At 32.1% G+C, this 14,262-nt stretch overlaps 1 protein-coding gene and 1 long non-coding RNA gene across 2 annotated transcripts in view; both read left to right on the top strand.

The window, feature by feature from the left end:
• The window catches only part of LOC124541199 (diacylglycerol kinase 1), a 161,660-nt gene extending 158,639 nt beyond the window's left edge, over positions 1-3,021 (top strand). The window contains exons 22-24 of the mRNA XM_047119068.1: positions 948-1,016; positions 1,798-1,910; positions 2,445-3,021. Of these exons, the coding sequence (XP_046975024.1) occupies positions 948-1,016; positions 1,798-1,910; positions 2,445-2,537 (275 nt within the window). The 3' untranslated portion in view covers positions 2,538-3,021. The remainder of the gene's footprint in view (positions 1-947; positions 1,017-1,797; positions 1,911-2,444) is intronic.
• Positions 3,022-9,423: 6,402 nt separating this feature from the next.
• On the top strand, positions 9,424-10,717 carry LOC124540904. The gene is made up of 2 exons (XR_006967180.1): positions 9,424-9,545; positions 10,369-10,717. It is a non-coding gene; the product is annotated as an uncharacterized LOC124540904 (long non-coding RNA).
• The last annotated feature ends 3,545 nt before the right edge of the window (positions 10,718-14,262 follow it).

Here is a 14,262-nt window from a genome sequence, read left to right as displayed (position 1 = left end):
GCTTGAAAGGGGTGGGGGGGTTGATAAAAATCACGAAAATAACAGGGGGAGGGGGGGTGTAGTAAGATATCTCGTGTATTAATTTTTTCGTCTAATCCGCGATTATATGGTCCTTAATTTAAGAATAAAATAAGATTATAGTTTATACCTGTATTTAAATTAAGATAATATTCAGAAAATTTTAAGATTCGTTGTTGGTACTAAAAATACACGTGGTGTTGAGAAGGGGGAGGGGGGGTGGTCTTAAGCCTCACTACGTATCACCAATTGGGGAGGGGGGGTTAAAAAATGGTAAAAAAAAGATCACATGATTAATGGACAACCCCTAATGCTAATCGCAATCTCAATACACTTTATTCGAGTAGGCCTTTACGAGACCTTTTGAATCGTCAATATACAACTGTATTCAGTGAAGCTCCCACCGGTTCGTAAGGTAGATTATATCGAGATGAACCGACAAGAAACTCAGTTGTTACTCTTTTAAAACATTTAAAAAACAGTCATGTTAGTTACTTACTATTAATTTAAATAATTGTATTAACTAACATGACTGTATTTATTTAAATGTTGAAAAATAATAACTACTGAGTTTCTTGCCGGTTCTTCTCGGTAGAATCTACTGTTAATTGACGATTCAAAAGCCCACTTGAATAAAGTTTATTTTGATTTTTTTTTTATTTTATTATATATGCATGTAATTGATCCTGCCTGGAATACAACGTGTATTAATACCACGCCTTTTTATCGTCTGCATAATACATCCATACTAATATTTTACACGTGAAAGTAACTTTGTCTCTCTGTCTTAAAACTATTTCGAAGAAATCACTGATTTCAATGAAATTTAGTCTTTCATTATATTTGATTGGTTTTCTTCAAAATTCGTAACTTTCAATTTTAAAGTTAAGTGGTATGTATAATTAAGTTAATGGTATCTTTCCTTTCAGATATTGGCGACAAGCTGATAGAAGTGATCGGTCTTGAGAACTGCTTGCATATGGGGCAAGTACGAACAGGTAATTTTATCTTCTCAAAATTTGTCCGAATGCAACGACGACCATTCATCTAGAACAAACTTCCAGAACCCTTCGGGCACCTTCTAGAACTAAATGCCTTACTCAAAGATTTCTATAAAATCTATAGCAATCGTAAGAAGAATACGCCATACTTAAAATATTGGTTAATCTTGGTGGTAGGGATTTGTGTCTTTCTGGGTAGGTACCACCCACTCATCAGTTATTCTACCGCCAAATAACAGTACTCAGTATTGTTGTGTTCCGGTTTGAAGGGTGAGTGAGCCAGTGTAACTACAGGCACAAGGGACATAACATCTTAGTCAACAAGGTTGGTGGCAGATTGACGATGTAAGGAATAGTTAATATTTCTTACAGCGTCATTGTCTATGGGTGATGGCACTTACCATCAGGTGGCCCATATGCTCGTCCGCCAACCTTTACCATAAAAAAAATCTATGTGGGGTTAAAATACTAGTTAGTGTATGGATTTGATCGCACACTTGTATGGTGGAGTATACATGTATTTATTCATTAAGAATGTTTTATTGCTATCTAGAATCGAGTTGCTAGGTACTCCCCATCTAGATAAGTGCCTTTAAAGTATTCTACCGCCCAACATCGATTTTTATTTTTGTTGTTTTCTGGTTTATAGCATATAAATACAGTCAAAGATGATAATGATCACTCCCAGACATTTCACGATTGTGTTCTGCAATCAGTTCCAAGTCCAATTGTCTTTACGAAATATTATTGTGTTTAAATTAATAAACAACGTTTCCAGGTCTCCGAGCTTCTGGCAGACGGCTGGCGCAGTGCAGCTCCATCATAATCACCACGAAAAGAACCTTCCCCATGCAAATCGATGGGGAGCCGTGGATGCAGCCGCCGTGCAAGGTAATATTATTATATACTGACATAAATGGAATCTAAGAAATATTGATATTTAAAGTATTTATCCTTATGTGATTTGAATTTAAATCTTTGCATCCTTAAAAAGTTAATTACTAGCTAAACTAGCTTAACTACACATACATTATAGCAGAAAAATGGTCATCCCCATTTTAACCTATTGAGGGATGAATTGAGAGCCGAGATGATTGCGGGTTCAAACCCAGGCAAGCACCACTGAATATTCATGTGCTTAATTTGTGTTTATAATTCATCTCGTGTTCGGCGGTGAAGGAAAACATCGTGAGACTTGCATGTGTCTAATTTCATAGAAATTCTGCTACATGTGTATTCCAACAACATGCATTGGAAAAGCGTTGTGTTAGGTTTCGAAATTGGAGAAGTTTCTTTCCTTTCCTCCTCAAAGGGAGAGGAGGCCTTAGCCCAATAATGGGGAATTTGCAGTCTGTTGTTGTTGATGGATAAAATAAAAAAGTACTATATTATCTTTTCTGGACTTCAAAAAAAAATCTTTTTCAGATAACAATCACTCACAAGAACCAAGTACCAATGCTAATGGGTCCAGCTCCGGAAAAAGGAAGGAGTTTCTTTAAACTCTTCACCCACTGTTAAACTCACTCATTCCAAAACGTTAGAAAGAGACAGATATATAAACTCAGATTCATCTTTGAATGTATTAAATTATTATAATTGTTACTGTGTGTTATATATAAATATTTACTTCTAGGATTTAAAAATGAATATATTTTTATTATTATTGTTTTTTTTTAATTTTACTCATAGTAAAAACTTTTTTTAATCTGTAAAAAAGTTAGTAAAAAATGAAGACTTCGGACTACTAAATGGCTTTTTATAACGATATTTTGTGCTTATAATGTTCTTAGACCAGCTTCGAATTGTACCAAAAATAAATACGTCCATTTTTGCGAAATTATATTACTATAATATCTACAGAAATTTCTAGAATTCGCGTAAAATAGGTCTTAAAACCTAGAAAATAAGCTAATCAAATCTAACTTAAACATTATTTTATTGCATAATAAATAAAAATATATTTTTATTAAAAGTTTTATTTGCAATAGCATTTTATTTTGTATAAAACATGCATTTTTTATTTACATGCAAACTTTAGTTCTAATAAATTAAATATACTATAGTGAATTGTTGTAAATGTTTATAAATACATTAATGTAAGTAATTTATTTAGTTATCAATATTATAAAACGATTTTTTTTATAACATTTGGACTAAGAATCATAATTTTACAAAAAAAATTGTAATATATTTAATTCTTTTGTAATTCATATTTGTGTATGAAATATTTGAACAAGGAATTAGTTATTAAAATATGTTTATTTTTATCTAATTATTACAATTAATATTTACTTCAGACTGCCTTTTCAAAACTTTTAATTAAAATTTTATTTAATTTATAACTATATTTAATATAAATGTATAATTAAAATAGAACACTACAGATGTTAAGACAAATATACACAAATTAAAATATATTGTATAAACTTTAAAAGAATATATAAGATCTATCTAAATTGTATAATTATAACTGTATAAAAATCACAATGGTTGTATGCACTCACACCAGAATATTTTATTATATGTATAACTCCACATACAATTATATTCCTTGTATTTACACAATAGTTTTAATATATAAATAGACTAGCTGTGCCCGCGACCTTGTACCCGTTTGAATTTAACAAAAAAAAAATATTATTGTAGCCTAAGTTACTCCTTATTATATCAGTCATCTGCCAGTGAAAGTCCCGTCAAAATCGGTCCAGCCGTTCCAGAGATTAGCCAGAACAAACAGACAGACAGACAAATATTGTAAAAAATGTTATTTTGGTGTATGTACCGTGTATACATACATATGCATTGATTAAAAAGGACTATTTTAATATTACAAACAGACACTCCCTTTTTATATGTATAGATATTAATAGACACTGAATATATCATTGTTTTGCAGTCCATTCGAAATATATCCGGCCAAAGTGTTGCCAAGTGTTTGCCAAATATTGTATTATAATAATTTGAATATCTATCTATTCAAATTATTCAACTTGAAATTCAACGCGACGCACTGGATACTAATCTATGGAATTTATGTCATGATGACATATTATTGAATAAAAAAAATATATAAATAAATAATTTATTTTCACCATTTTAAAACTTAAAAACTGTGTATTAAAAAAACTGTTTTACCTTTCCTCTCTTTCTCTTTATATCTATCTCTCTGTCTATCATATACAATATTATTTAAACTGTTGTTGATTTCATTATATTATCTATTATGTAATAAATAATATATAGCGAATACTTTCCAATCAGATGTCCTACAAAACTCATTTTTTGTCTCTTTCTCAATTTAAAGAGTAAATTATTTCTGTTGAAAGTAAAATTTTATATCTACGTTTATATGTATAGTACGACACAACTTAGATATAGCATCGGCAATATTCGTAAAACCGATCACATCCGAATTAAGTACGCTATTCCAAATTACCAATATTTATTTCTTATGTGAATATGATCTTTGCACAAACGTAATAACTTGTAACATTATATGACATAATACACCAATTTGACACGACGATTTACATGCACTTGCTTTCTTGGGAACTGACGCGGGAATCTATAGCGTCGAATGGCGCGATAGGGAGCTGTTTCTATTGATTGTGTAAATCGGCAGTTGCCGGTTTTATTTAAATTGTGTCGTACTATAAGTTGTCTATACAACGAGTATCTACTTCAGACGAATATAAGTTGTTAGTGATTACTTTTGTTAATATTGTTGATTAAAAAAACGTAATATAAGTTGTATCTTATCTCATCGACGGGTTTTGATGTTTGTTGTTTAAAATGAAGCTTCGATTGTTATTATTGTTAATTAAATTTAGAAATAATTATTAATAAAGATACGTATTCGATTTTTAATTGTCATTGTGATTTTTGAAAAATTTTAGGCTTTCAAATATTTTACTTGTGACTTATTTTTTTTTTTTTTAATAAATTAATTAATTAATCGTAAATTATTTCGTCTACGAATATTGTTGATCGTTTTAATCGATTATCGATGTAAGTTAAAATATTCTTTGAATGTTATTAAATAAATATAATTACATATAAGGATAATTTAAAAGCTTACTCAATTAAGTTATATGTAAAAAAAAACTTCTTTTTTTTCGTTATAAATAGTGTTGTGCATTCTATAAAAGATCATTTATTCTATCTATGTTATCTAGTTTATATTGATGTGTTGTCTGTCTGAATGTATGTAGAAAGTTGAGACTGTCAAACATATAAATATTTTATTTAAATATTGATTTTGTATTATATTATCTGTAAAAAATACTTCATTCCAAATATGAAATATGTGTTTAATATATTTATATTTAATTTAACTAATTAAAATATAGATTATATAAAAAAAATCGTGAATTAATGTCTTAAAATGTATATAAGATTCTGTTATTTAAAGCACGTTCCTAATAAAACTACGTATATTTAATCTTATTAAAAAAAAACTCTAAAGCCTCACTGCATAAAACTGTCCCACGCCGTACGTGTTGTGTTTGTGTGAGTAAACGTTATACAATAATGTTAATGTTATGGACGGTTTTATGCAGCAAAAACATATATTTTTTATTATTATATATCACTTCTGACAGTCTCAATTTATTATTAGTGTATTGTTATTGAAAAAAAAAACAGATTTTAGCGTCGCGATGAAACAATTAAAAATATGTGCCAGCTTTAATAGTGTTAAGATATATTTATTATTATTATAAATATATTATTGAAAATTATCGTCTTTGATTATTTATATGTGTAGATAGACTGACAAAGCTGAGATCACCGAGGTAAGCAATGAGCGATACTACACGCACACTTGTAAAGTTTGACGTTTGAACTGTCAAGCTAACACGCACACAAAGATGATATTGCCACGTCTGTGTTTGTTTTGTAGAGTGACACTCTATCTACATAGATAAATAATCTAAGATTATTGTAATGAATATATGTGCATTTAAAAATTGTTTTGTCTTTCTTTATCTATCTTTTCATGATGAGGTTTGATGTATCTCCAAATCAAATCATTAAAATCATATAAAAGTATAGTACGACACAACTTAGATGTATCGGCAAATTTATACAACCGATAGAAATAGCTTCATATCGCGCCATTCGACACTATTCTATAGATTCTTGCCTCACTTCAATCCGAGAAATCAAGTGCATGTAAATCGACGTGTCAAATTGACGAATATATTAGATCATATGATATTACAAGTTATTACGTTTGTGTAAAGGTCATATTCGCAAAAGAAATAATTATTGATAATTTGGGATGGCGTACTTAGTTCGGATGTGATCGATTTCACGAATTTTGCCGATGCTACATCTAAGTTGTGTCGTACTATACTAACTTTTAAAAAAATATATTCTTATTTTACCACGAAGGTAAGTTTTTATTTATCACATAATTTCGACTACAACTTAAAAATCAAATTGAATATCCTGAAAAGCCTAAAGGAGCATTCCTACTGACTAAAGAGTAACTATGGGGTATTTTGCTAGTTCCTCTCTGTATACGCAAAAAGCCGCAATAAAGTATATCTTTATTTTATTTTACGCTTTAATATGTTTATATGTTACTCATATAGTCATTAAAACGACTTAGAATATTTGTCGAATCAGCAGCGCTATCTGACGTTCTCCCCTTCTCCCAAATCAAATCAATTTATTCAAGTAAACTTTACAATTAAGCGCTTTTAATCGTCAACAATCAAACACTACCACCGTTTCGAAAAGCAGCTTCTAGCGAGAAGAAACGGCAAGAAACTCGCATAGTTGCTCTTCTCATATAAACAAATTTACAATGCTGTTACTTACAGTAATTAGTGTCCTATCATCAAACCCGAGCCTAAGTCCAGGGGTCTCTTTCCAAAAAGTACTCCTTTAATGAATAAAACGATTTATTTATTAATTTAGTCTTAATAATCTTTTTAAATTTTGAAAATGGTAAATTGATTATATTTCCCAAAAAAATAAAGTTTCTTTCCGGAGTTGACAAGAAATAGTTCAAAACATGACTATTATCAGTAATGCAACCCCAATTGGACGATGTCTGGGCTATCGGCCCTTTTGTCTGAGTTGGTTTTTCTACGTAAATTTTATCGCAAACGTAGGCCTTGAGAAGAGTGCCTCCATTGACTTGCACGGACCAAAAGAACATAAGGACATTGGCGCTCCTTTTACCTCTGTCGTAAGTGGCACTGGGGTTAGTGTGGTTCTATGTACCTCAGGTACACCCCCCCCCCCACAAGTATTGAAGGTACATAGACGGGGCATCATGGCAGGATCCGCAAGCAATCCAGTGTCATCCCCTGAAAAGATATACTAAGTACAACTGGTTTTTATGTCGATATTCTTGGTGGTAGGGCTTTGTGCAAGCCCGTTTGGGTAGGTACCACCCACTCATTAGTTATTCTACCGCCAAATAACAGTACTCAGTATTGTTGTATTCCGCTTTGAAGGGTGAGTGAGCCAGTGTAACTACAGGCACAAAGGACATAACATTTTAGTTCCCAAGGTTGGTGGCACATTGACGATGTAAGGAATAGTTAATATTTCTTACAGCGTCATTGTCTATGGGTGATGGTGACCACTTACCATCAGGTGGCCCATACGCTCGTCCGCCAACCTCTACCATAAGAATAATCAACATATACTCCAAATATGTGGTAAACGCAGAAATACGTTTTAACAGCAGCAAAAAAGCTTAGTAAAAACGTGGAACAGAGACAAATAACTATGTTATTACGAAACTGGTCTATCACTTTGAAGCCTTACTGTTTTTTGTAAAGAAATCTCACGACCGTTGAAAATCGCTATTGTGTCATAAATTTGTCATCCGAATTAATCTCTTAGCAAAAATCAGCTCGTATTGTAAATTATGCTTTGATTTGCGAAATAGCGAAATTTCAAATCATAATTAAAGTAAGTAAAGTAAAGTAAAGTAACAGCCTGTAAATTTCTCACTGCTAAGGCCTCCTCTTCCATTAAGGAGAGGGTTTGGAACATATTCCACCAAGCTGTTCATATGCGGTTGGTGGAATGCACATGTGGCAGAATTTCGATGAAATTAGACACATGCAGGTTTCCTCACGATGTTTTCCTTCGCCGCCGAGCACGAGATGAATTATAAAAACAAATTAAGCACATATATATAGTGGTGCTTGCCTGGGTTTGAACCCGCAATCATCGGTTAAGATGCATGCGTTTTTGGGATGGGTCGCAGAAATTTTTAAAAGACATGGTGAACACCGAGTCGAGATGGCCCAGTGGTTAGAACGCGTGCATCTAACCGATGATTGCGGGTTCAAACTCAGGCGAGCACCGCTGATTCATATGCTTAATTTGTCTTTATAATTCATCTCGTGCTCAGAGGTGAAGGAAAACATCGTGAGGAAACCTGCATGTGACAAATTTCATGGAAATTCTGCCACATGTCTATTCCGCCAACCCGCATTGGAACAGCGTGGTGAAATATGTTCCAAACCCTCTCCTTTATGGAAGAGGAAAAAAATAAGGGATTTATTCCCCAATATATATATATTGGGGAATAAAATAAGGGATCAAGTAGCTCCAATCTTTAATTTCAGTTCAATCAGTCGAAAATCTAAGAAGATTTTTACAAACCCCCATCATCATTTTATATATCTCCTTAAGAGTGGAATTTATCGAAATCCTCAAAATATTAGTGAGTGCCAACGTCAGAACTTCTAACAGCATGCCAAATGTCAACCCGATCCGTCCAGTGGTTGGGATGTGCGTTGATAGATCAATGTGTCGGTCAGTTAGTCATCTCTGAGTTATATATATTTTACCTAATAATAATATAATTAGTATTGTACCACATCACATACATTACTCTGATCCCAATGTAAGTAGCTAAAGCACTTGTGTTAAGGAAAATCAGAAGTAACGACGGTACAAACACCCAGACCCAAAATAACACAGATAACTAATGAACTTTTTCTATGTCGACTCGGCGGGGAATCGAACACGAGACCTCAGAGTGGCGTAGAATGTCTGTCAATACATAGAATTAATTGAGATATTTGCTATAAGCCTGCGGCATTTTATTATGAAATCAATACCTACGCTTCAGCAGTCCCCTTAGAGCTCACTTCACATATCACACAGGAAACGTTGTAAACGGATTGACACTGATACGCTATTTTGATACGCGTATCCTTTAAAAGTTATAACCATTAAAGTCAATATTGCATATCGCTTTCCGAGTTTGTTCTTAGAGAATCAAACCACACACACTTCTCGATCTCGTCGTCAATATAGAGAAGAAATATTAAAACAGCGTTAATTAAAAATTTAAGTGCATTGTAATTGATTAATATTATTAAAATTTAATTAAAGATTATAGAGAAGTTACGTTTCCTATTCAAAAACCAATCATTTTATAGAATTTTATACGCATTTAATTAATTAAATTCCACGGCTATATATAATGTATAAAACTCCAATGAACAGACGTCGTATAACGTTCACACGATGCATTCCTACTTGTGGGTAAGGTTTTAATAATATATTATAGTATGTTAATATTAACATAAGAATTGTTAACATTACGTCCTTAAATATACAGGGTTATTGGTATTTCGACGTATTCCCGTTATGAGGTTGAAGGGATGACTATTTGTGATAATTTTAACCCCCATCTGTTTGTGACTTGTCACGTTTCTTATATTTTATCAAAAGAGCAATTTCATTTTTTTTTAAATCGTCAATTAAAATCTTTTTTATAAAAACGATTAAACACTGGTTATATGTCAATATTAAAACAATAATTAATTTTCGATCTAAATTTAAATAAAATAAAATGGTTATGTTTTTAAAATAATCTACAGGACAAGTTTATAAGTATTTTTTTTAGTTTTTGAGGCACCTTTGTTGTTTTTTTTTTTTATAATATTGGAATATATAACATCGTTTTCCGTCTCACATTTTTAAATTTGGACCGGTAAATATTTTTGTAAATACCGTTAGATTAAAATCTCTCTCACGAAATTATAAACTATCGAAAGATTGTGAACGTTTCAACTTACAACAAAATGTATACATTATCTATAGTTCATAATATATCGGTTAGCTTACTGATACTTTTTATACTTTAAAATCAATTTAGTAATTTCATAGACTTATTTTTATTTTTAGTTCACTAACTATTTCTTATTTTGAAGTCAGTTTAATTATTTTTATAAATAATTTTAGCACGTACTCAAAGCTGAGGTATATCTTTCTATCTATATATAGATTTAATTGTTCTTTATTTTTTAGACCCTACACTTTAAAAGATTATTACGCGATTGTTTAATTGATTTTTATTTCACAGGTAGCAATGGTAGCTGTGTGCCTAATAGCGGCCTACATTCAGTGTCCGCACTGCGGTTCGCATCCGCCGCGACAGTATTTACCAAATCATCATTTTTAATTTACAACAAATAACATGACAAAGGAATCATCGAAAGGCCTAAATATAAAAAAAAAACAATGTCAACTTAATCAAATTAATTTTAGTATAAACACACATTAGGATGATAAAAAATCATTGAAGAATATCATTGTTAATTTTTTTTGCAATAATGTTTTTATTAATTTTGACAGTTAAACCTTTAGATGATGTTTTAAAAGAGTTACAATAAAAGTAATAAAAAAAGTATTTTTTTATATTTGTAATGGAACAGGCGTTTGTTTTTCACTTCACTTCACTTCACTGTTCTTCATCTACACTTTCCATCAAGTGTGATGATGACGTAGGTGGTACACGCCCATCAAATCAAATCAAATCGATTTTATTCAAGTAAACTTCACGATGAAGCGTTTTTGAATCCAAGAGAAACCTTTTCACTGTACTGTTATAGGCAGAGTTCAAATCCAGAGTTCAACTTATAGGAAAAACAGACCCAGGCAGGACGTTTCAAATATTGGCGATATCTCACCAAAAACGAAGTATTAAACTATCAAGTTCAGTAAAAAACAGTAACAGTAACAGCCTGTAAATTTCCCACTGCTGGGCTAAGGCCTCCTCTTCCATTAAAGAGAAGGTTTGGACCATATTCCATCACGCTGTTCCAATGCGGGTTGATGGAATGCAGATGTGGCAGAATTTCTATGAAATTTAACACATGCAGGTTTCGTCACGATGTTTTCCTTTACCGCCGAGCACGAGATGAATTATAAACACACTGAGAATATATATACGCATATATATATATATATATATATACATAACCTTTTCACTGTACTGTTATAGGCAGAGTTCAAATCCAGAGTTCAACTTATAGGAAAAACAGACCCAGGCAGGACGTTTCAAATATTGGCGATATCTCACCAAAAACGAAGTATTAAACTATCAAGTTCAGTAAAAAACAGTAACAGTAACAGCCTGTAAATTTCCCACTGCTGGGCTAAGGCCTCCTCTTCCATTAAAGAGAAGGTTTGGACCATATTCCATCACGCTGTTCCAATGCGGGTTGATGGAATGCAGATGTGGCAGAATTTCTATGAAATTTAACACATGCAGGTTTCGTCACGATGTTTTCCTTTACCGCCGAGCACGAGATGAATTATAAACACACTGAGAATATATATACGCATATATATATATATATATATATATATATATATATATATATATATATATATATATATATATATATGCGTATATATATTCTAAATAAATAAAATAAATATATATATAGCGTAAATATATATATATATATATATAGCGGTGTTTGCCTGGGCTTGACCCCGCAATCATTAGTGTTCTGCAAGAACGCGTTTTGACCACTGAGCCATCTCAGCTCAAGTATTTTTCATTTACTATTCTCCATAAATAAACCATTTGCCAGCTATACGACATAAAAAAACAAAAGCATTTAAATGTCAAAAAGGCTTGTCAAAAGCCAAGCCTAGTGATGAGACTGTTTGGACATTATTGCAGCACGCTGCTCCAATAGTCACACAATTGACAGAACTTGACTTACACAGGCAGGTTTCCTCACGATGTTTTACTACATGAGATGAATAAACATTAAATGTTTATACCAAAGTAATAATTAGGGCGAAATATATGTACAAACATATTCTTTCTCTTTCACTCATTTCTCTTATTTTTTTTTGTAACAGGCAATAGTAATTTACAGTTTATTTAGCATGTAGTGTTTGTTTTTAAATTATTTTACATAATCTACGGATGTGTATAACCTACACTAACAACAGCAGCCTGTATATTTTCCCACTGCTGGGATAGACCTCCTCTCCCTTTGAGAAGAAAGTTTGGAACATATTCCACCACGCTGTTCCAATGAGTTGGTGGAACACATGTGGTAGAATTTCTATGGAATGCATATAATTATACATGCAGGTTTCCTCACGTACAACTTAACTCACGAGATGATTTATACATACTGAACAGATGAATATAATAAAAAATAAATAAATCATAATTAAACTTTTTGACGTTTCGACTATTTAGTTCACGTTTTCAAGGTCATCTAAGTTCAATGCCCTGTCTGTGGTAATCATGAACGAATTAAAAAATACCATCTTCGATTTATAAATAGCCTTTCAACAGTGTATATGGCAACACTTATTATCATCGCTAACTTACAAAATCGATGGATTATTGCGCACGCGCCGAATATTACCGGTCGTTGCCTAGAAGTTGATTATGACATTATTTAGCTAATTTAACTTTTAATTACATTTTTTTTTCATATTATTACAGGCAATGCAACTCAATTAAAAGAAAAAAAAATTAACGAATCATTACAAAGTATAGTAAGTAAAGTATAGGACGATCGAATTTGTTAGGAATATAATTATCACATCAAAAAAAGTTTTTTTTTATGGTATAGGTTGGCGGACAAGCATATGGGCCACCTGATGGAAAGTGGTCACCATCACCCATAGACAATGATGCTGTAATAAATAGTAACTATTCCTTACATCGTCAATGTACCACCAACCTTGGGAACTAAGATGATATGTCCCTTGTGCCTGTAGTTACTGGCTCACTCACCCTTCAAACCGGAACACAACAATACTGCGTACTGTTGTTTGGCGGCAGAATATCTGATGAGTGGGTGGTACCTACCCAGGCGGGCTTGCGCAAAGCCCTACCACCAAGTAAAGTATCAAAATTGTCTATGTATAAATCTTGTTTTTTAAGTTCTACTATCTGACATTAGCAACCCGCCCTGGCTTCGCACGGGTGCATCACTGATACTAAATATACTACAGAATTAATTTATTTACGACAGCAGATTAGAAACTTCTAAAATCATCAGTGTTTCATTACTATATTGTCCCTGTATCATATACAAAAACCTTCTCGAATCAATCAATTTAAAAAAACCGTATCACATTCCGTTGCGTGATTTTAAAGATCTAAGTAAATATAGAGACGGATATCGGTAAGCGACTTTGTTTTATACTATGTAATGATAAAATTATTATGAATTGTCATGTCCATTATGATGACACCGCAATTTTTGAATTTCTATTAAAAAAAAGTGTGCTGAAATGTGCTCAGTAGGTGCTATGATGTGCCGCTTGAAAAAAAATTACTCAAAAAATATCATTTTTATTTTTCTTTCAAGTCCTGTTAGCACGGCTACTTTACTTTATCGAATTTATTAAAATTGTACCGAAATGTGCTCGACATGTGCTGTCATGTGCAGATGTAAATAATAGAAAAAAATATTTTTTTCAATTTTACAAGAAAAAAAAATTCGAAAATATAAGCAAATTTTTTTTATATCATTTAATCATAAAAATTAATCAAGGTATGGACTCATTGCGTGACCTCCCTCCAGTCAGTTATGCCATATATGCCATTGTCCTAAATATTTAGGCTCATCACGGGATTACGATAATATTTCTCAGGATTTAACAATAAAATCTTAATAACTAGTAGCCGCGGCTTCGCTGGCGTTTTAGGATGTTTGTTGTCACGTGTTAGGGGAAAAAGTAGCCTCTGTGCCTCTTAGAGTTCACATACATCATACCACATTTCATTAACTTCAGCGGCCTGGCCGTGAAAGAGGCAGACAGACAGAGTTACTTGCACATATATAATATTAATATAGATTAACCCGTACTAGGGCAGCATAGTGGACCAAGAAATCTTTGCCCAATGTATTAGTATTGTTATATAAATATCAATCTACTAAAATACTATGTAACTCATATTAAAGTATGTTTATTTTAATTCAAATAATTA

Source organism: Vanessa cardui, chromosome 27, assembly GCF_905220365.1.
Source record: "Vanessa cardui chromosome 27, ilVanCard2.1, whole genome shotgun sequence".
Lineage (NCBI taxonomy): Eukaryota > Metazoa > Arthropoda > Insecta > Lepidoptera > Nymphalidae > Vanessa > Vanessa cardui.
This window is presented reverse-complemented; position numbering and strand designations above follow the sequence as displayed.